The sequence below is a fragment of the Vombatus ursinus genome, unplaced genomic scaffold (assembly GCF_900497805.2).
Source record: "Vombatus ursinus unplaced genomic scaffold, bare-nosed wombat genome assembly UNPS02014779.1, whole genome shotgun sequence".
Classification (NCBI taxonomy): Eukaryota; Metazoa; Chordata; class Mammalia; order Diprotodontia; family Vombatidae; genus Vombatus; species Vombatus ursinus.
In genome coordinates, this window is record NW_020954557.1 from 36,616,075 (window position 1) to 36,639,422 (window position 23,348).

Genomic DNA, 23,348 nt, shown 5'->3' on the forward strand with positions numbered 1-23,348 from the left:
CTTCTTCTTCTTCTTCTTCTTCTTCTTCTTCTTCTTCTTCTTCTTCTCCTACTACTCTTACTCCTACTCCTATGACGATGACTACTACTACTACTACTACTACTACTACTACTACTACTTACCCAAGGTCATTTGGTGTTAAGTGACATAGCTGTGATTTGAACCCAAGTCTTCTAACTCCGAATCAAGAATTATTTCTGCTGTCCCCTATTACCATTCTTTGTGTGTGGTAAGGAAAAAACCCACCCTGTTTTCAGATTCTGAAGTCAAGTTTCACATGGAAATTTTCATTTTTCACATGATGGTAAATCAACAAAGCTGCCTGGTTCAAAGTTATGAGATAATATTTGTAAAGTTCTTAGCACAGTGCCTGGCACACAGAAGAAAGAAAAAGAAAGGGAGAGAGAGACAGAGACAGAGAGATAGAGAGAGAGACAGAGAGAGAAAGGGAGAGAGAGGGAGAGAGAGAGAGAAAGAGAGAGAGAGAGAGGGAGAGAGAAGAGACGAGAGGAGAGGAGAAGAGAGGAGAGAAGAGAAGATAAAGAGAGAGAGAAGGGAGAGAGGAAATAAAAAGGAAGAAAGAAAGAAGGGAGGGAAGAAGGGAAGGAAGGAAGGAAAGAAGGAAGAAAAGAGAGAGGGTTGGAAAAAAAGAAAGAAAAGAAGGAATGAGGGAAAGTTAGGCATTCTTTTTCTGTCAAGGCAAAGTTTCATTTGGCAAGGAAACCTAGGACTTTTCCCCCTTAAGAAAATCATTTTTGCTTTCTTGTCTATCAGCACTAATCCTCTTAAAAATACCCTTTCAATCAAGGGATCCAGGAGAAGCTCAATTTCCCCAGTAAATGGAACACTGAAAGGCACAGTTAAAAAGGGCCACTCCTGTGAGGCAAGAATGAGAATAATAGCGTGACCTGTGGAGACCCACTGAGTACAAGTACATAGAGTGCCCGTGTGTCTTTAACGGGTCAGAGATATTCACGTATCTCTGTCGAATTGAAAAGTCAAGGTAATGGCAGGCTTTGAGTTGTTTCTGGTGGCGACACGTATGAGAAATATTTTATTGCTAAGTGACTGAAACTCTTTCAGAGATTTAACACTTAGCAGGCAGGGAGCAGTTTAGGAAAAAGGGACTAAGATTTTTCTCTTTTGGGTTTTTGTGGCCTTGATCACAGTGACAATTATTTTTTCCTACTTTAAGGACATATTAAACTCAGGTGTCTCTTGAAGGCTTTATTATTATTTTTTAAGCTTTCCACATAAAAATACCTAGGGAAATATACTGTCAAATTGGTATAGAGAACTGTCGGAAATTTTCTGTAATGCTCTCCTAAAAAATAATTTCCTGAAAATATTGCCCCCCTGACATGTTAAACAGATCTGCCTTCATCCCAGTATAGTGCAAGTCTAGTGACTATACAGACTCTTTCATCTTGCTTGGCTACTGCAGTCTTTCCACTTGGAGGTCACTAGGGAGCATACTTACAGGAGAATTGAGATGACATGTAAGAGAAGTGCCTTGGAGAGACTGTGAGATGAGTAGACATTCTATAACTGACCAGTTGCCTAATTATACATTGAAGAGAAGACTCTTTGATTTGCTCCAGTAGGATTCAAAAGGGCCCATCAGCTTCATCTACTTCCTTTTTTACCTCGTTCTCTTCATTTGCTTCCTTCAGTGACTCCTACACTCATGACATCTGGTCAGAAACCATGCCATAAGGAGAGACACCTTATGGCCTTCTCCCCTCTAAAGTATGTGCCCCCCACCCTCCAAGAAACAGGACATTAGTCATGGACCTTTTCATTTGTTCTTTTCTATTCTGGGTGGAGGGAGTAGAGTCTCAAAACTTAGTAAGTTCTAAAGGTTGTCACGAAGGGGTTACCAGAAGCCCAGAATTCCAGAGCTTGAAACGATTCAAAGCTGCGCATTGTAGCAAGCCCAGCATTAGTGTTCTGAGAAGCAAAAGTGGTCTTCTAGACCTAGGCTAGAAGAAACTGAGACTAGGATTCATCTGGCAGACATGCCACATATAGACGTAAACTTGGTGGGACTCATGCTCTCTAGGAACCGAGTTAAGTTTTGAATCTACTATCTCTGAGACTACTATCCCTAGGACTGAGTCAGCATAGGGGAAAGTATGGCCTGAAGGTACTGACAGAGATGTTTGTAATTTGCTTTTGTCATACCTTGGAAGTAAATATCTTGTTGTAAGGTGAGGGGGGAGGAAAAAAAGGGAAAAAAGTAATATACATGATAACTATTATATATTTAAAAGGCATAGCAAGTTATACATAATAGGTTTGCAGTTTCATGTGCAATCATCTTTTTTATTGTACTATATTATAGAAATACTTGTTTTATTCCCTTATTTAAAAAATAAAATAAAAAAGAAAATTTATGTTAAATAATTAAATGAAACCAGGACCTTGGTCACTGGCTCCTTTACAATTAACAGGGAGTAGCACAACTGATACGACTTAAGCCCAGTGGTACTAGAGAAAAAAAACTCCACTCTTCAGGGTATCCTAGAACCATGAAAGGGATATATAGCAGGCCTGACTCAGAGAGGGAGAGCCAGAGCATTCTGTTTCCAAAGTGAAAATCCCACTGCTTTGTGACCAAGCCAAAGTGGGGTGTGTGTATGTGTGTGTGTGTGTGTGTGTATGCAAATTACTAGAGAAGACATGAAGAAGAGTATAGCCCCAGTTCTCCTTGAGTGTGCAGGGTAGAAGTCATATTGTATTCCTCTTGTATTCTCCCTTAGTTTTCTACATCTAGTCATCAACTGAATTCAGCAACATAGTCTATGATATGAAGCTGAACCAAGATGGCAGTATAGTATAACTCCCCCCACATCTGCTCCAAACACATGGTAATAAGAATGCAAAACTGAGTAGTGATTGGAAATCAAATTCGACATTTTAGTGGGTTATCTGTCCAGTCTAAGATCACAATATTAATCTACAGGCAAGTGAACAAAAGAGGAACTATGGAATAGGAGATTGGTTTGGAACCAGAGCACTGAGGTTTATTTTTGCCCAACTTATTTTTGACTTAACCCTGGACCAAGCCAGCAACATGAAGTCTCTCAGGGGAGCTAGGACTTCAACATGGGAAGGCTGATCACAGGGTCAGCTCCAGGACCAGGCCAACAGCACAGAACAGGATTCTCTGACAAGGATTACAGACTTAGGCCCCAGCACTTCCAGTTAGTCCAGCCATGCAGGGTTGCTTAGAACAAACCATTTCAAGAGTGAGTAAACAAACAAACACGCCCAAGACATAAATCCAGAAGAGGAATATAACTCCAAGACATCCACAATAAAAAAAATGCAGTTTCCCCACCTCAAAGCCCCACTATCAGAGCCATTGTCTTATAGATAATCATAGTTTTATTATACTAGATCTGAATCTCTGCTTTTGAGAGCAACTTGGATTTTCCTTCAAATAGACTGAATGTTAAAATCTTTGGTACATTCAAAGTGTTATCCTTTTCCCTTTTCTTCTTATTTTTTTGTTTTGCATCTGAATGTGATGGAAAATAGAAAGCTGCCTCTTTTCTTCTCTAGAATGTTTATATTTCATTAAGAGTGAAAGCACTGAAAGGTGATTTTAAGGCCAGGAAGGAGGGAGTACTGTACAATAATAGCTATTAATTTTGTGGTGAACAACAAACCTTAATTTTCAGTTTCAAATTCTGGCAGACACTGAAGCACCAACAAGCCATGTGATGTTTTCCTTATTTTTCAACATTTTCCTATATTGGCAATGAAACTGAATTTGGAGAGAAAGATTCATATCTATTCTCTTTTCTCTTTAAATTAAAAAAGGGTACTTGGCCATGATACAAATTGAAAATGAGTATAAATGTATTTTTGTATATGTGGGAAGGTGATATGGTGGAAGGAAAGCAAGTATAAGCTATTTGATTCTGCAATAGCTTCACTCTGCTAAGCCTCCTAGATCTCATTCTTTTCTCTTTCCTCCTTCCTTCTCCTTTTTTCTTTCCTCTTTCTTAATACTACAATAATGTAAAAGGAAACAAGACATAGAGACAGCTACACTCCATTTGTAAAGACAAATTTTGGTGCCAGAGAACTGATGCTATACCATACTTCCCTCCTTTGAGTAGAAAGGTGGGGAATGATAGATGTAGCATATGGCATATGCCATCAGGCAAATACTTAATATGTTATAAAATTCTTGGATTTTACCAGACACGGTAGTTGACTAACAAGTACAGCCCATACCTTCTATGTTTTTTTTTTTATTTTAACCTTATTAAAGCCAATTAAGGTTTGACTGTGTAGAAGAACCAGTTAAATGAGAGTGGTCTCTTTTAGGAATGGAATTCTGCTGTTGACAAACTGAAGAGTGAAGCCCTCAACATTCTGCTGTCAGAAGACTATGTGGAGAAAGAACACCTCCAGCTTTCAAACCAGAAGCTGAACCAGCTTCAAGAAGAGTTTGCCCACCTCATGGAGAAAAGGAAGACCTTGTTACAAGAGGCGAATGATTTTTTTAACAGTGTTAACAAGGTTAGTGTAAGGCAAAATCAATAACTATAAGTAATCACGTATTGCTTAAAAGAATGATTTAGAAGACTAGATTATATCAAGGGGCAGAATATCTAAACACTGTTATCCAAGCTGAGAGGTTCTATGGCCCCTAAGAACAGCAAGGTGGCTTTTAAAATGTATTCCTACTGTGATTATAAGTTGCTTTTAAAAAGTAAGAACGTCCCAATCATTAACACGAAAGAATTTTGCTTTTTAAAAATTGCCTCACACAGTGTTTGTTAGTTACATTGTGAACCTTTTCTGTTTGGGAGCAAACCAGGATCCCTTATTTGAACATTTTAGTAATTATAAGGAAATGCTATCACATTTAGGCTAGAGAAAGGTAACCAGGTTTCAAAAACCAACTAACAACAGCAACAGTTCCTTTACAGTTTTCAATGAATGATTCTTTATTTCCAGCCCTCCTTTTTTTAAATTGCATAATAAAAGGAATACTGAAAGTTCCTGGAGTAACTTAATTGAGCAAAATTCTATTGCCTTATGGAAGAATAAAGAATAAAACATAAGGCCATTCTGCCTCTCCCCTAGGGGAAAACTCATTTGAAGCTACAAACGGGTGCATGAGTTTTATCTTTGTGTCATGAACCTGTCTTTTGAAATCCAGAAGAGGGAAATCTTGAGTACGGGCCACTTCCAATTCTTGAGCTGAAATCTAAAGCTCTCTGTATGTTAATGGAAAGTCAAATGGCAAGATGCTAGGCTTTGTTTCCTTTTTCATTCCTTTAGTGATCCTCTAGTTAATTCATGTAAGGCAAATTATTACTGATGGCTAATAATGAATGCTAATATAAATGTGTTCACCTTGTGTGTGCCAAATTGTTGTTCATATTTAAGAACTTATTCTTTTAATTTTCGCAATATTTTAGGGGTGAACATATGCCTTCAAACTCTATTAGTAAATTTGTCCTATGCATTAGTTTCCCTTGGTGTTAGTCAAGATCTTGACTCCCATCAGACAATTTTGCTTATCATTTTTCTACAATAGCATACTAACTATTCAAGCTATAATTATCCGTATGGCAGATTTCCCAAATGCGTTAGAGTGGTATACAGATATGAATTCTCTGCTCTTTCTAACATCAAAGACACAATTTCCAAAATCAGATCTATGGAAGGGTCACTATAAATGAGAAGTCATACACACATACATACTTACACAAAACCCTTACGGTCATTCGGAGATAAAATTTTTTAATGTAACTATTTAATACATGTAATGGAAATACCACTGAATATGGAGTGAGAAGAACTGGAATACTGGTTTGCTATTGGCTACTTCTGAAACTGTGGTCAAATCATTTGACCTAAAGTTATTGGCTTTTCCAAATCTGTAAAATGAAGAAATTGGACTAATGACCAACTCCTAAAGTGTCTTTCAACTGTACATTTGTTATTATATGATCACTACCCTTTACTGTCACATGGATACCTATGTACCATGTTGGTACAGTAGGGAGTAACCAAAATTAGATGATAATTTTATGGTAAACACCACCATTGTAACTAAAGATGAAAATGCATCTTGTGATTACATGTAAATTGTGCAGATTTAAATGTGCAAATTTAAAATCTGAGCCCCTAAGCAATCCTTTGAAAAGACATATGGACCTCATATCAGTCCCTCTACCCTCTCGTTGTAGTCCTTGGTCCCCACGTATATACATCTCATGCCCTGGAGAAATGATGGGAAGATCTTTATGGGTTCTCAAACCTTGATGAGCCATTTGGTATGATACCTATTGTAGATAGCAGATTATGCCATGGCAATAGAAATTTTGAGTCTAAGCTTTATTATTTACGTGTGTGTGTGTGTGTGTGTTTTACAAGACTGTGCTTAAACCTTTTCTATGCTCCATGGCTGTAAGTCCTTTCTTTTTCTGTATCCCTTCTCCTTCATTCTTTCCCTTTCCCTTTTTTCTATGTATATCTGTCAACTTAGACATAAGGGTTACCACTATTTAAAAAAAACAATTATGACATATAAATGTTTTCATAAATTGAAATCACTAGATAAATCATTCAGAGCAATATTTAGAATTCCTTACTTCTGTTCTTTAGGGATAAAATGTTAATTTATTCAATTTTGTAAAACTGAATATAACATAATTATCATTTTATCTGTCCTTGCTGAACATTATTTTTCCTGTGGGTCCAAACATAAATCCCTTTACCTTTCAATATTACCAGAAGTTGTTCATTTCTAAAGCCAAAGCTAATCATCCAGTTAGCTTAATGTTTGCACACAAGCAAATGCTCCAAATGGTCCTAGTTGAACAATATGGTAGTTTACATATGGAGCACCAGGTGGAGCCATTATGACATGTGACATATTAACATTGGCAGTTTTTCTATGGATTAGTTCTACTGGGTTCATTTGAGAACTGATCCCAAAGGAGTATAATTTCAGAGTGAATGAGAGGAGGAAAGTTGAGAAGATGGGACTATAGTAAGGGCAAAGTGCTCAGAATTCTAGCTATAGTTCTGTCAGATTTGTGACTGAAAATATGGATCTCCTGTGGTTGGCTAACTATCCATTGCACTGACTCTCGCATTTAAAGTATATTTTTTCAATGACTATGGTAGTTGAAAAATATGCAGATGGCAGATTGTTTTCATGGTGTATGAACAAGGGAGCTAGGCTGATTCTGTTCAATTCGTTTAAGACTAAGTCTCTTTTTAGATATGGAGCATTTGTTGTATTGGTTATATCTAATCTGTAAATTTATGTAGTATCAGTCATTCAACACAGTTATTAGATACCCACTTTTTAGTCTAGAGTATAGTATTTGAGTTTTCCCAAATAAAAGCCAATGGTGCTAAAGAAGCAGCAACAAATACAATAATTAATGGAGAAATAAAGAGGTCTTTTCATTTTTTGACAAGAAATGATCTAGGACAACTGAGATTCTAAATTCAGGCTTATTTCTGATGTCAGAATAACATTGGAACAAAGCAGAAGAAGTCTGTACACAATTGTCTATTTATTTAAATAGGTATAAATGAGAGGGAGAGCTATCTTTGGAAACTGGATGAAATGAAGAGAGAATAACCGAATTAAATGAAATTGTAATTCTTCATGTTAATGCAGAACAGAAAAGAAAAGAAATGACAACTCTATTTTCTCCCTCCAGAAATATTAGTTGCTGGACTAACAATTGTATCAACAAGTGAAAATGATGTATTTTTCAGTTAAAAAATCAAAACAGTATTTTTTTCATTTTATGTATTAGCTCATGTTATCAAACATATGGAAATGTTCTGTGATCCCACACCATTTTATGTCTACAAAACTAAAAATTAACCTTTCTAGAAAACTAATTATATTATGAATTCTTTCACTTTCCTGAAAGGTGATCACATAAAATGAGTAGTTTAAGATTTGTTATAACCATATATGATGAAAGCCACTCATGAACTATAGTGCTTCCTTTTCTTTTCATGGATAATTATTGAAATATTTTTTTGTGAATCGATTATCAACTTATGCAGAAGCTTATCAACCCCTTTCCACACAAGGAAAGTAAAAATTAATCAATTGCCAATATTGGAGGTATAAGCTAAAAAACCAAACAAAGTGGTATAACAATAGTTTCATAGAATCATCATTCTAACCACCAGTGTTTGTGCAAGAGTTATGGGAATACAAATTTGAAATGAAATATAACATCTATCATTAAATTATTTTGGCATACACAAATTTTTGTTATTAATGATTTTAACTTGGCATTATTTATTTCAGAAATGTTCACTCAGATCAATATTTATTGATCACTTACTTGAGATATATTAGTTATTATACAGAGAATGTGTCACTAAAAATAAATTAACAAGCATATATTAAGCTCCTACTATCTGCCAAGCAATGTGCTAACCATTGGGGATACAAAGAAAGGCAAAAGCAATCCCTGCCCTCAAGTAGCTCACAATCTAACGGTCAAGCAGAGAGATGGATTTTAAGAACAGAGGGAACCACAGTTTATATGACAAGTTCAAACTTACCTGACACAACAAAATATTCTTGATTCAGTCAATGATTCCAGACCTATCCCTTCAGTTACTAGGCACATGTCTTCCTTAAGGAAAACAAGCTCCAGAGAATGAGGCTCCACTTACCTTAAGGACTTGCTTAGGTTCTTGGTTGTCAGCTGGAGAGCCAAGATCAGTCACAAAGCCAGAGCAGCTGATAAAGCTTAAAGAAGCCAGAACATAGTAATTTTTCCAGCTCCCACTGTTTCTGACTTCATTGTTGAACATTAAATGACTGTTTTGAAATGGTAATGTTATCTTTTAAAGATATTTATTTGGACATGAAGTAACAGTATCTATGGAAATGCCATAGTTCCAAACAAAAATCATTCATTTAACAAATTCCACAAATACTTACTGAATACCTCTTAGGAGCATAGCACCATGAAGGATACCAAAAAAAATTAATGGTCTCTGTCTGCATACAGTATGTAGGTTGGTAGTAGAAGGAGCAGGGAAGACATCTGTACAGAAGAGAGGTTTTATTATGTCCTCTTAAACGCATAAAACTCTTCCATTTATCATTAGCTACACACACACATACACACACACCTTGAAACTTGTCTATGCCCTACCCTATGTTTTCATCCTTTGCTGAAGTCTCTGAAGATGAAGCACCCCTTTTCTCTTTGTCATGGTTACTTGTGACCTTGATTCTATTCCCTTCTTTTTCCTCTGGGACTTTGCTCCATCTGTTATTCTCTTTTTCATCATCAGTCACTTCCTCTGTACTCCTTCCTTACTGTCTACAAACATTCTGAAGCCTCCTTGACTCTTTACACACAGCACACTCCCTTATCCCTCCTATGTTCTCAAGCTAATCATCCTATATTTTTCCTCTTCACATATAAACTTTGAAAGAATACTCTATACTTTACTACCTGTTCCCCATCATGAGAGACTCATTCCCCAAAACCTCCCAAAATCATTTCCATTCCTACCACTCCATAGCTACTGCTCTTGCTAATGTCACCAATGACCTTTTAAGTACCAGACTGAACAGCCTCTTCTCAGTTCTAGATCCTCATTGATACCTCTGCAACACTTCATACTGTTGACCACCTCCTCCTTCTAGATTTTTCTTGTCCCTTAGCTTCCTTGTGACACTTTTTCATGAGTATCCCTTGGTCTCCTTTGACGGATCTTCATCCTCTTTTTTGACATCAGGCATGGTTATTCCACAAACTTCTGTCCCCTTCTTTTCTCTCCATATCTTCATGTAGTGGTCTTACACCCATAAAATCGTTTAGGGAGAGAGTGAAGGGAAAGAAAAGAAGCCATTCTTGTGTTTTTAGTACTGCTTTTGCATGGATAATTCCAAGTCTTTATACACAGACCTAGTCTCTTCTTGAGTTCATGTACTGTATCTCCCAATTGCCTACTATGTATTTCTTCCTTGCCACCCTCACTAACACCTCAAACCTATCATATCCCAAATAAACTTAACATTTTCTCTTCATCCCTTTTCTTTTGTCTATTCCATGATACCACCATCTTCCCAGTGACTTAGACTTAAAATCTCAGCCTCATCTGTGACTTATCCCACTCCCCCAAACCCTACATTCCATTAATTTTCAAGATGTATTGTTTCTACATCCTCAATATCTTTTACATCTTTACAAGGCTCTCCAATCACAATGCTATGTTACTACTTTAGTTTAGCTTCTCATTACTTTTCAGCTGGACCATAATACCTTCCTTACTGAATTCCCTGTCTCCAGTCTCTACTCTCTCCAGTCTATCCATCACACCTCTACCAAAACAACCTTCTTGTCTACAAGTCTGAATTGGCATCTTCTTGAGTTACTATAATTAAAGCATGGTAGTATAGTGGAAAGATCTGTTATATGGACTTAGGTTTGAATCATTTCTCTTATCATCAGTAAAATACTTTCTTTGACACTACTACTGACATTTTGGGACAGCTAGGTGACACAGTGGATACCATGTGGGGCTTGAAGTTGGGGAGACCAGAGTTCAAACCTGGCCTCAGACACTATCTGTGTAACCCTAGGCAAGTCATTTAACCCTGTTTGCCTCAGTTTGCTCATCTGTAAAATGAACTGGAGAAGAAAATGGTAAACTGCTCCAGTATCTTTGCCAAGAAAACCTCAAGTAGGGTTACAAACAGTTGGACATGACTGAAAGGACTGAACAACAAAAACTAACATTTAGCCTCTGTGTGCCTCAGTTTCCTCATTTGTTAAGTGAGAATCATAATATATCAAGTGCCTGGGTTGTTGTGAGCTTAAGTGAGATAATTTATGTAAATCATTATATAAATGTCAACTATTCTTATTATTATTTTAAAAGCCATCTCTTTGGCAATGAAGCTTTCTAAAACTTATACTTTTCCTCAAATGACAGTCACTAAGGACGTAGTTAAAGCTTTTCCACCTGATAATCTAACAGAGGATCCATACAACTGGCATACCTGTCATCCTACTACAATGCCTTGTCATGGCATGGTGGTGAACTTGGAGCCTTGAAAACATTGGAGTGGGAACTTGGGAGATAATGCATGCAATACATTTATCGGGCCTTATAACATGCTCAGCCCTTCAGCAGATACTTGTTCCAATGCAGAAAAAGAAATTTTGTTTCAGGGTTTAAAAAAAAACTTTATTTCAAAAATTTTGTTTGGTTGAAAAGCAAGAACAGTTACAGCCAGAGATTTAAAACTGTGAATGACTTTAGAAATCAACTAGTCCAATTCTTTCATTTTCTAGATGAGGAATCAGAAGCCCAGAGGTAAAATAACTTGCTTAAGGTTCAAAACTATGTCTTCTGAATCCAAATCCAGCACACTTTCTACCATCTCATGCTACCTAAAGAACATTTAAATTATTATTCTTTTACTAAATTAGAGGGTTTTATAATTAATGTCATTGCTTTTTAAGTTCCCTATCAATCTTTTGCCTGCTACATCTGAATGTAATCCATCTGCTAACTTACAGTGTATCTGTCTAGTCTCATATATGGGCTATATGTTTGTGCTGAATTGGAGGAGGTGAAGTATAAAATAAACATGAAACATGCCCCAAAGATATCTACAAATACATGAAGAGAGATTAATTGAAAGAAAAGGGCTAGAGGGAATATTTTGGAGTTATTAGCAGAGAAGTGCTCCTCAAACCATTGGGAGAAGAATTTACTGAGGGAGAGAAAATATAAAGAGAAAAGGATGGGTCAGAAGATGGCTCAACCCTCAGGGCTGCCCACAGTGAAAGGTGGGAGAGGAAGAACCATGAAAAGACACAAGAAAGGACTATTCAGTGAGTACTGGTTGGTGTACAATGATGGAATTTCCATGGGTCTTGTTACATTTCAGTTCATGTTTTGAGAGCATGTTCCTAAAATTTTGAAACTTTCAAAAAATGCTTCAATCTTACCTTTCATTGATTTCACCATGTGATTTGTGGTTCCTCTGGTTTGGGAAATCTAGCACTAGAAGGACCAGAATTTAAGAATACCTAAAAGGACCAAACTGCATCAATTGACACCATAAATTTTTTTTAATCCATAAAGAAAAGAAAACAGAAACAGGATGAAATTTTTTCTTTCACAGTAAAATTATAACATTTTTCCATTAATTGATGCACCTCCCTTCTAGTGCTGGCAGACATTAGTTTAGATCTGGACAAAAAGAGGATTGAAAAATTTAGAAACCCAGAAAAAATATACTGATAGTTGCACAAAGGAGATGTATGTATTCAACAAACTATTTATGTTTTATTTCCTTTATTTAATATTATTTTGTAATACTATCAAATAGAAAAAAAGAAAAGCATTTTAAAATATTATGTCTCTTTCTAACTTGACTGAGATAATTTTGCTTTGGCCATTCAATCTCAGTTTTAAAGCAGACAAAATTCCAGTGTTTAAATATTTAATGATATTAATTTGCTGCTTAGTGTGATAAACTGGATCCTGAGGGCCTAGTACTATAGTAAGAGAGTATGTAGTGTAGTGAAGTATACTGATTTTAGAGTCAAAATGATCTGGGTTCAAATCCTGTCTCTGACTAGGGACTAATCACTCAACCTCTCTGACGCTTAGTTTCTGCATCTGTAAAAAGGAGATAATGATGTCTGTAGTGCTTCTCTCTCAGGGTTGTTGAGAGAATCAAATGATATAATGTATGTCCTGTGTTTTACCAACCTTGAACACTACATAACAATCAATTATTATTATTATTTTAGTTCATTGAATTTGGGTCTTTCTGGATTTTCAAAACTCCTAATTTTTGCACATCTCTGTCATTTCTTTCTGGAGCAATCATCCTTTTAGAACAACTTTTCATTCATGACCTTTCTGAAATAACTCTGTTTTGTTTAGTTGTTTCCAACTCTTTGTGACCCCATTTGTGTTTTCTTGGCAAAGATACAGTAGCAGTTTGCCATTTCTTTCTCCAGCTCATTTTATAGATGAGGAAACTGAGGCAAACAGGGGTAAGTGACTTACCCAGGGTAACACAGCAAGTAAGTGTCTGAGCTTGGATTTGAACTCAGAAAGAGGAATCTTCCTGATTCCAAGCCCAGTGCTCTATCCACTGCACCTCTAGCTGACCTAACTCTTCCCTGCATCAAAGACAACCTGTCTTTCTCTTGTTCCCTTTGCTTTTTTACAGTAGAGACACAGGATGATATCTCAGCTGTTTTCCACTAACCATTGCACAATCTTAGAGTGAAATAACTCACCACTCCAATCTTCCTTTAAGGGGCCAGAATCCTTTGAACTACAACTAATATATGTTAAACATAGTTAAGCTTTCTAATGCAAAATTATAAATTATACATAAAAGGACTTGTATATTGCATTTCTCATGAGGACCAAAGGTTCAGCCAATGCTTTAACATACGAATTATAATCAAGGGGCATAGTCTTATTTATTCTAACAAATTATTATTACAGACTTTCAGAAATGGAAAAAAACTTAGAGGCCATCTAGTTCAATCTGTCTCCAGTCCAATTCCCTCTACAATATCCCTGATAAATGGTCATCTAGCTAGCATTTGAAGATTTCTAGTGATGGGGAACATCACTACTTCTTTGGCCCTTTGAACAGTTCTAATTATATAAGGAAAGCTTTCCTTATATGGAACCAAAATTTGCCTCTACAACTTCAATGAATTTTTCTTAGTTCTGTCCTGAGAGGCCAAGCAGAAAAAGTCTAACCCCTCTTCCAGAGGACAACCCTAGGAATGGGAACCTACAATTTTAATTAGCATGCTACTGCTCTGAATTTATACTGATTTTTCAATGGGTAGTTACTTTCTCAACTCTTTCCTTTAGAAAGCATGTATCTCCCCTTTTGAACAAAATGATCTTTGTATTCATATCTCTCATAGACTTTTTTTTTGCTTTTTGGTGAGGCAGTTGGGGTTAAGTGACTTGCCCAGGGTGACACAGCCTTCATAGACTTTTGTGTAATTTTAATGTATATATGGAAGACACTGTCTGAGGAATGTTGTGAAAACTGTGTTTCGGTCCACCAAGTCAAATCCTTTTTAAAGATTGTAAACACATTGTGATAAGATTTCCAGTCAATTGCATTGCTGTAAAGATGTGGTCTGCTATGGAAAATTATTGGCAAAAGCTTGCCTGTTCCTTTCTCATATTTTTATCAAAGATATCTTCAATGTGTACTTAGATAATTCTCACTCTTTAATGAAATTAGGAATCATATACATGAATTCATAGTCATGGACATTTTTTTATAAAATTGCTTTCCATGATTTTTCTCTGCACTATTTTGGAATTTCTCCTTCTGGGATATCTTGATACTATATTCCTGGGGGCATTTAAACTTTACAAGATTGGATTTCTTCCGCACATATTGGCCGGCACTTCATCTTCAGTGCTATTACCAATTCCTCACCTGGATATATAAGTTACAGTATCATAGATTTAGAGATAGAAGGGACCTTCTAGGATATCTAAACCAAACTCTTCATTTTACACACAAGGAAACTGAAGCCTACAAAGGTTAGATGTCACCTAGATAGTAGGGTGGCAGAGTGGAGATTCAAACCTATAGCTTCTGGCTCCAAATCCTTACTGTTTCCCTTGACTTTGTTTTATGATTGTCATTGATCACAATAGATTGCCAAAGAAACACTAGCAGATATCTTTCCTTTCATATATGTCCATATTCTTCCTTTTAGTTTCATCTATAAATGCTTTAGGAGTGATCTTGCCTAGATGGATCTCAAACCTTTTCCAAAGGTCCGTTTTTTTTTCCAAATTGATTTTCACTATTTTACGAGGCAATATGGCTTCTTATTCACTGGATCATAGCTTCTGAGGTTCTTTATAGCTCTAGAATTGTCTAATCCAACCCCTCATTTTGCAAATGAAAAAAAGTGAATTCTTGAAAGGTTAAGTGACCTTCCCAAAGGTCACAAGGTATTAAATGTTAGATTAATTTGTATCAGAAACTTTTGTCATAATGCCTGTTGAATTAGGTCTAATCCTCCTCTGCATTTTTATTTTTTTATTTTTTATTTTATTTTTTAATGACCAAAAATCTATTTTCTCTAACTCTACTGCAAAAACAAAACTTTACTTAAAAAAATGCTTATCCAAGCAAAATAAATTGCCATAAATTGGCTATGTTTAAAAAAATGTCTCTTTCTGCTCCTTGTGTCTATCACCTCTCTGTCAGGAGGTGAGTCTCAGGCATCATCATCAGTCATCTAGACACAATGACCAAGTGGTCATTCTGCATTTTTTAAAAAATGAGTTTATAATCTGTCTTGACTATCCTTTTTCTCCATTTGATAAAAATATTAAGTGCTTGCCATTTGAATCAATTTCTGGGCTGTTCAAATCTCCTAGTTATGGAGACTGTTTTGCATTGATTTAGCTACTCCATGAAATGGTGATATTCAATATTTTTACTTGTGTCCATTTCCCTTCTTTTGAAGTTAACAGCTTATTTAAGCAGCTTGCGTTGGAACACACAGTATCTAATCTGATTTTTTCATCTAACCTGGTTTTTCCATTGATCTGAAGACACACAGAAGATTATTCCAAAATGACTGCTCATGCTATGATCAGTGATTTCCTTTTGGTTCAAATATAGACTACTTTTTTTTTATTTTTGTAGTCACTTAGTGTCTGACCCATTTAGTACCTTCAAATTCTCTTCTTGAAGAAAATATACATGAGGATTCTACTTAAAAGTCTAAGTATTTATCTTCTTTCATCCTTTGATTTTGAATGTTTTCAATATCTATCTGTCTGTCTGTCTATCTCACCTTTATATTTATATCACTAAAGATCAAGTTATATTTTGACTTAGTTTGGAGGATCCTGTAAATTGTACAATTTTTCCATTTCTTCATCTTCTGCAATGAATGTTGTTGCATTTGCTATGTGTACCTTCATGGTGGCTTGTTTGTATATGTTTAACACAAATTGTGCAAGGAATATGACCAAGTGTCCCATGAAATGACATCACTTGCTGCCTTTGGATACATGATAAAGCCATTCAACCAATTTCTCTAATTTTTTTTCCAGGAAAGTCTCTGAGTTGCCTTTCTATTGGAAAGTAACTACTTAAATTCTCTGGATTAACTTACAGGAAAATATTAATATGAACATGTTATATCAACCTCATTGGTTGTTGGACAAATATCATATATAAGATCACTATTTCTTACTTGGTGGTCAAATATTTTTGTTACTGTTTTGTTGCTTAGTTGTTTTCATTCATGCCCAACTCTTTGTGACCCTTTTGGGATTTTCTTGGCAAAGATACTGGAGTGGTTTGCCATTTCCTTTTCCAGCTCATTTGAGGAAAACTGAGGCAAACAGGGTGAAGTGGCTTCCCCAGGATCACACAGCTAGGAAGTGTTTGAGGCCAGATTTTTAACTCAGGTCCTCCTGACTCCAGGGCCAGTGCTCTATCTACTCCACCACTTAGCTGCCTCTATAGAAGATCACTAGCAATTAAATTAATGTTAATATATGGTCTAAGAACTGTTTGAATTCTAGTGACTTTGACCTCCTTTTTCTCCACGCTACTACCATGAAGTACAGAGAGACATATCGTATTTTTTTAATCCCTTGAATGGGTCAACCAGAACTCCCAGTTTATTGCCTTGTACCCAAACTTCTAGTGATGAACATCTCTGTGCTAAGACTGGTCAGACAAATTGATAGATCCTTTATTAAGCTCCTACTCTGTGCCAGACACTATGAGATATCAATAAATGCATAATGACAACCCTTGCCCTCAAGGAGCTTATGTTCTCATGGGGAGTGGGGAGACAACATGTAAAGGGGAGGTAGAAAGGAGCAGTGAGATTTGTGAGCAGTGGCAGATTATAGATCTCTGGAGAGTGCCACAGTGGCCCAGATCAAAGCAAAATAAAACCAAGACTGGGCAGAGGAGGCCAAATTTCCAGTGGGGAGGGAGTGGAGATGAAGTCCTAAATGGAGATGGCAGACCTAGACATGGCCAAGAGATGCTGGGCCTGTCCTTGAAGCTTTTTCCCATTCATTAGAGCATGTACTTTGTGGACATAAACTTTGGGAACCCACAGACACCTCCAGCACATAACCAGGTATCAGAGTAATACTTCTATGTATAGACTATTGCTATAATCTTCAAAGAAATAAGACATTGTCTCCTTGTAGAACACCCATATCATTCATGAAGAGAGGTGATAGAGATCCCTGTGAAAAGACAATTCTACAATATTATTATTATATTAGAAGTGCCTCCTTTGTGGCTCATGTGGAATTTTGTTTTGCATGACTGCATATTTGTAATGGATTTTATATTTATCACCTTATTGGGTGGAGGGAGAGAATTTAGAACTAAAATTTTTTATTATTAAATATAAATATATGAAATATACATTAAATATATTATATATTAAATATATTATATAAAATATAATAAATATAAACAACACAATACATAACAATTCATAATATATAATATGTAATACACATATGATAAATATAATAAATCTATTAAATATAAATACATGAAATAAATAAATGAAAAATATATTAGTATGTACTATATTAATAACAATCAATACAAACAATATAACATATCATTTTATTATAATTTTATTGTTTATATTTATTATTAAACATATTAATATTATATTATTATGAATAATATTATTATATTATACCATTATGTTATTGTGAAAGTATGTGCTATGTATAATTGCTATATATTATATTTTATTATAAAATTATTGTATTTATTCTAAAACACTTTTATTATTTTTATAGCTAACCTTTATATAGTGCCTACTATGTGCAGGCACTGTGCTAAGTATTTTACAAATATCTCATTTGACAATGATTTGATGCTCACAACAACCCTGTGAAGTAGGTGCTATTATTATCCTTTTTTACAAGTGAGGAAATTGAGGCAAACAGAGGTAAAATAACTTGCCCAGGGTCACACAGCTAGTAAATGTCTGAAGTCGCAAATTTTAATTTAAGTCTGCCTCACTCCTGGCCTGGCACTGTGCTCTATGGCACTACCCAGCTGCTGAATTTTAAAAAGTGCCCAGAGAATACTTTCAAAACAGCATACATCTTTATTTACTCTGAGTATCTGTCTAATTGAGGGTTTTGAGCATAGTTGGCACCGAAAAAAATTTCGTTTTTAAAATTTCAGGCAGCTGGACACTCATTCCAAACCTTAGCACTTGACAAACACAACAGTTCAGTTGGGTGCTATGATCTTTAACACCTGCTAATTTCCCTCTTAACAAGGAGGGTATGCTCTGGCATCCTGGAGCCGTGGCAGCTGGAGCAGCCAGTGGAGAAAGGGGTCCGGTTGCTACCTGGGGCACTAGGAAGCAGGAAGTAGCAAATACTTAAAACTCAACATCCTTAATCAGAGAATTAGATAGGTTTCCTGTGTAAGTTACCTCCTTGGGTTTCATGGGGCTTTGGGACCTGTGAGCAGGCAAGTGCAAGGAAGCAGCCAGCCACTCAGATGGGGAGCTGTCAGAGATGGGTTATCTCGGATGGTTGTTGGAGAGAGTGAACTCAGGCTTTCCGTTGTTTGTCATGAAAGTAGAGCCCAGAAGAAACCTGAGTCTTCTGCAGAGGTCAGGTCTCTGGCTAGAGGCAGAGCTGGCAATGAATGGGACCAGTGCAAGAGCCCCGTGAGAGCCCCTCTTGTTTATAAAGATTTTGACAGAAGGATCCCCCTAACTCAGGAGTTCTTAACCAGGAGTCCATAAACTCTTTTTAAAAAAATATTTTGATAACCTTATTTCATTACAATTGCTTACCTTTAGAATTCCGTGTATTTCATTTTCTACATTTTAATTATTTCATAAAGGGGTCCATTGGCTTCACAGACTGCCAAAGAGTAAGAACTTCTATCCTAACTTCTAAGATCATAAAAGGGAGCGTCCAGAGTTCTAGAGATGTACATGTTCATGTGTGTGTGTGTGTGTGTGTGTGTGTGTATGTGGTACACATGCTAATTCTCCTCATCAAGACTCAAACCCTGTTGCTAAACACATCAGAATATACTCTCAGAGATGCTACATGATACCATTATTTCTTACCTAAATAACGAATCCCTTTGAAGTTCTCTGAAGAAATAAATGTGCTCGTGTATAGATACCATCTGTAGCTGTAATTTGGTACAGCCTGTCCTAGATCTGATACTTAACAACGAAAAGAAGAAAAGATCTTTATTAGTTTCATACAAAAGGAGAGCCAAGCCCCTCCTCTGCCTTCTAAAAGCAACTGATTTTGTTCCTTCTGCATCTTAGGCTAATGCGTCAGAATAATAAAAAAATATCTGGAATAGTCAGGAAGTTCTAGAATCCAATTCGGGGTAGGAACATGGGAGGGGGCAATTTTTATATCTCCCTTTGTGCCTACAATCTACAATTTAGTCAAAGGATTTGATATGACCTATAAACCGTGGCCTTTGGACACAAGGGACAGAAAAAGACTACCTAAAATCCCCACGTGCATTTAAGTGTGGAATTCAATACTCTTATTGCTGTAAATAACCTAAGCCATTCCTTGTGTGTATATGAGAAAGATTCCTTCCCAACTTAATCTAGCATATCAGGTTCCTTATGAGTATGGTAAGGGCTCAGGCCTATATTTGGCAAGGATTAGTGGAAAAGAATGGTATTTTTCTGTTCCTTTGGACATCTCTCTATCTTGTGCTTGAATGCTTCAACAAATCTTTGCTCAGTTCATTTCAGCTAACGATTTCATGAAAAGTAAGAGTGATTTAGGAAATGTTTTGAAGGAAGAGGCCAATTGTCTTATAAGAAGAAGAGAAATGGGATTGAATTCAAGTGGATTATGAGGTGATGTGATTGAAAAACAACACACATTTATTAAGCTCCTATTTTATATAAGAACCTGCACTAGGTGCTAAGGATACAGGGTAGAAATGAAAAAGTCACTGCCCTTTAGGAACTTACATTCTACTGGACTAAGTGAAAAAGCATTAGACATTTGTAACTAGACTAATTTGTGAAAGACATGAAATATGGCAACTATACTTTGAGCCTGATGCAAAATGCAAAGGAAATTCAGTAGGAAGTCTAGAAAGAAAGGGGATGATGTGGTTGTTACTATTTACATTTATGATGATTTAAGAAGCAGCATTTTCAACCAGTTCAAGTAGGGAAATAAGAAAGAAGGTATAAATGTTTAAGTGTTTAAGAAATGAAATAGGTAGGACAGGAACCCAGACTTCATATCCTTTCAAAACTTGTCTCCTTGTGGCTGATTCTGACATTCTGACATACTGTGGTTGTTGCGTTCCAGGACTTTGTAGACTTAGGGCAACTTGAGATAATTTTCATTCACCATTACCCACACATACCCTTGTACCACTACCAGGGCTGATGTGAGCCAGAACACCCATGGAACCAGTCTCTGTGCCACTTAAGTTAACTTTGCTTTCTCTAGGTGTAGAAAGGGCCAACTATATGTGGGCCTTTTGGACAAAAAGTCTGTAAGAACTATTCAATGGCTTTATAAGAAAGCTTCTAAGGGGCAGCTAGGTGGTGCAGTGGATAGAGCACCGTCCCTGAAGTCAGGAGGACCTGAGTTCAAATCCAACCTCAGACCAAACACTTGACACTTATTAACTGTGTGACCCTGGGCAAGTCACTTAATCCCAATTGCCTAAAAAAGAAAAGAAAGCTTCTGAGATTCTCTCCACTTATGGATACTCCTTGTGGGTTGGCTTTAGCTGAGGGAAATTATATGTGTTTTGAGGAAAGTATTTTTCTCGCTGAGCCTTCAGGCTCTGGATTGTCCATTGTAGCATTTATGGTACCACTTCTGGGACAAGTGGTCTTGTGGGTGGAAGCTTAGATTTGGAGTCAGGAAATCGAGTGGCTGTTTCTACGTCTGCTGTGTGACATTAGAGAAATAGGCTCCTTAAAAGTAGAGACAATGTCTTATTTATCTTTATAACCCTTGAAGAACCTAGCCCACCAGTAACTGAGTATTCACTCAATAATTGTTTATTCATGGAAATCATCAGTCTTTTCTTTCATAATCTTTAAAAGCATAATGATGCATTAATTGTTGAGTGGTCATGAGTCTTCTAAGGTCTTTATGTTTTATATAAATACATTTAAAATGCTTGACCATTTGGGAAACATAGAGACAAATTCCAAGTTGCAAATATTCAAGTATTTTAAAATCTAGTTTTTGGATTATACAGGCTCTTTGCAAGCTCCTTTCTTCACCCTTTGCTCTTCAAAAAATTATTATAACTCACAAGATCCAGCTAACCTTTCTATCCTTAATGTATATAATTATGTATACATATAATGTATACCCCCCTTCATGAACTCTTTCAGTGAAACTGGATATCTTTCTGTCCCTCACATGGCATTCTACCTTCTGCCTCCATATTTTTTGCATAGGCTCTTCCTGATTACTGGAATGTATTCCTTCTTCACCTCCACCTCTTAGAATGGAGATTTTCCTTAAAAGCTCAGCTCAAGTGTCATCTCCAACATCAGGCCTTTCCTGGCCTCTCCACTGCCAGTGCCCCCACTCACCAATTTACTTAATGTTTATTTTACGTATATTTTGCACATAGTTATATGTATACATATTGTCTCCCCTGGTGGAGTGGAAGCTCCTTGAGGTCAGGGACTATTTGATTTTTGACTTTGTACCCTTGGTCTAGCAGAGTGCTTGGTATATAATCAGCACTTACTAAATGCTTGCTAACTGCTTGGTAAGGCACTTTTTAACCCTTTTCCACTTGTATCCTTTTTTCATCAACAAAAGCAACTTGTTGAAGAAAAACCATTAAAAAAAACTACTGTATTCTCTTAAGTCAAGAGTTTTTAATCTTGGATCCATGGTCTGTGGATAGTTTCCAGGAGGCCCATGAACTTGGATGGAAAAAAATTATATCCTTTCATCAACCTTTGATGTCATTTGTATTTCTATGTAATTTTATTGTATGCCTTTAAAAATAGTATTTATGAGAAAGGGGTCATGGGCTATAACACACTGCCAAAGAATTCTGACACACAAAAAGGTGAAGAACCCCTGTCATAAGAGTTCTGATACTACCCTATCATCCTATTTTGGAAAATCAGAGCTATATCTTCAAGGTAGTAGACAACTTCCTTTCAACTAGCCCTTTAAAATCAAGTTATTTCCTAGGTGTTCTTAATCATTGCTGATTCTCTGTGGATTTTATTTTCTGGGGGAGGGAAGTGTGTGTCTTTGTGTTTGGAAATGTTTGTTATTTCAGAGAACCTTCTGAAAAAAGGGGGCTAGAGAAGGAAACTTACATGTGATACGTACAATCAATGGAGAAACAGAAAGGTCATGAGTATTGGGGTGAGACCACCGTGAGAAAGATTTTGTGAATTGAAAATTCTGTTCCTGATCTGAGAGCTCTAAAAGACAAGTTAATGGGGTACAGTAGAAGGAACCTTGGATTAAAATCCAAGGGTATCTATCTGCTATAATTGGCTGTGTGATTTGTAGCAGGAATGTGCTGGAGCCAGCTCCAATCAGCTCCAAGAGACAATTGTTAAGTTTTTAGTGCAAGAATTTGCACCCTGCAAATCAGCAAATCTATCAATTAGAGTTTGATTTATTGTTTTGATGATTGTTTAAGATTAAGAATGTGATGGAGAAAATGCTAATAATGCAGATTAAACCTAAAAGTGTGTCTTGGGTAATTCCTTCCCTCTCCCTGCCCCCTAACTTTGTTGCTAAACGTTTACCAGCACACCTCTAGTTTTAAGGGAGGCCTTAGAGCTCTTTTAAGAAACTCAGGACATTTGGAAGACATCGCTCTGGGCCTTACTTCATTAGTAAAATAAGAAAGCTGGAGAAAGTTTAGGGACTTTTTTTTCTTTGCATCCCCAACACCTAGGAAAAGCCTGGCACATGTTGCAGTGAATTGAATGTGGCTAGATGATTTCGTAGTTCCTTTCTAATCCTGAAATCTAGATTCCATGAAATTACGTACATTTTGTTTCCTCAGAGCAGGGGCTATCTCCTTCTCTGCTGCTTACAAACATATCCATGACTCCCCTGGCCCTAAAAAAACAACCATCACTTGATCCTACCATCCCTGCTAGCTATAGTCCCATATCTTTCCTCCCTTTCCTATCCAATCTACACTTTGTCCATTTTCTTTCCTCTCACTCTTTGCTAAATCTTTTTTTTTTGCCATCTGGTTTCTACCCCTATGATTCAACTGAAACTTCCCTTTCCAACTTTATGAG

At 36.5% G+C, this 23,348-nt stretch overlaps 1 protein-coding gene across 2 annotated transcripts in view; it reads left to right on the forward strand.

Moving 5' to 3' along the window:
* Positions 1-23,348, forward strand: part of CCDC141 (coiled-coil domain containing 141) — a 276,321-nt gene that overhangs the window by 114,936 nt on the left and 138,037 nt on the right. For both annotated transcript variants that reach the window (XM_027865848.1, XM_027865847.1), the window contains exon 8: positions 4,342-4,536. In XM_027865848.1, coding sequence (XP_027721649.1) covers positions 4,342-4,536 — 195 coding nt within the window. The remainder of the gene's footprint in view (positions 1-4,341; positions 4,537-23,348) is intronic.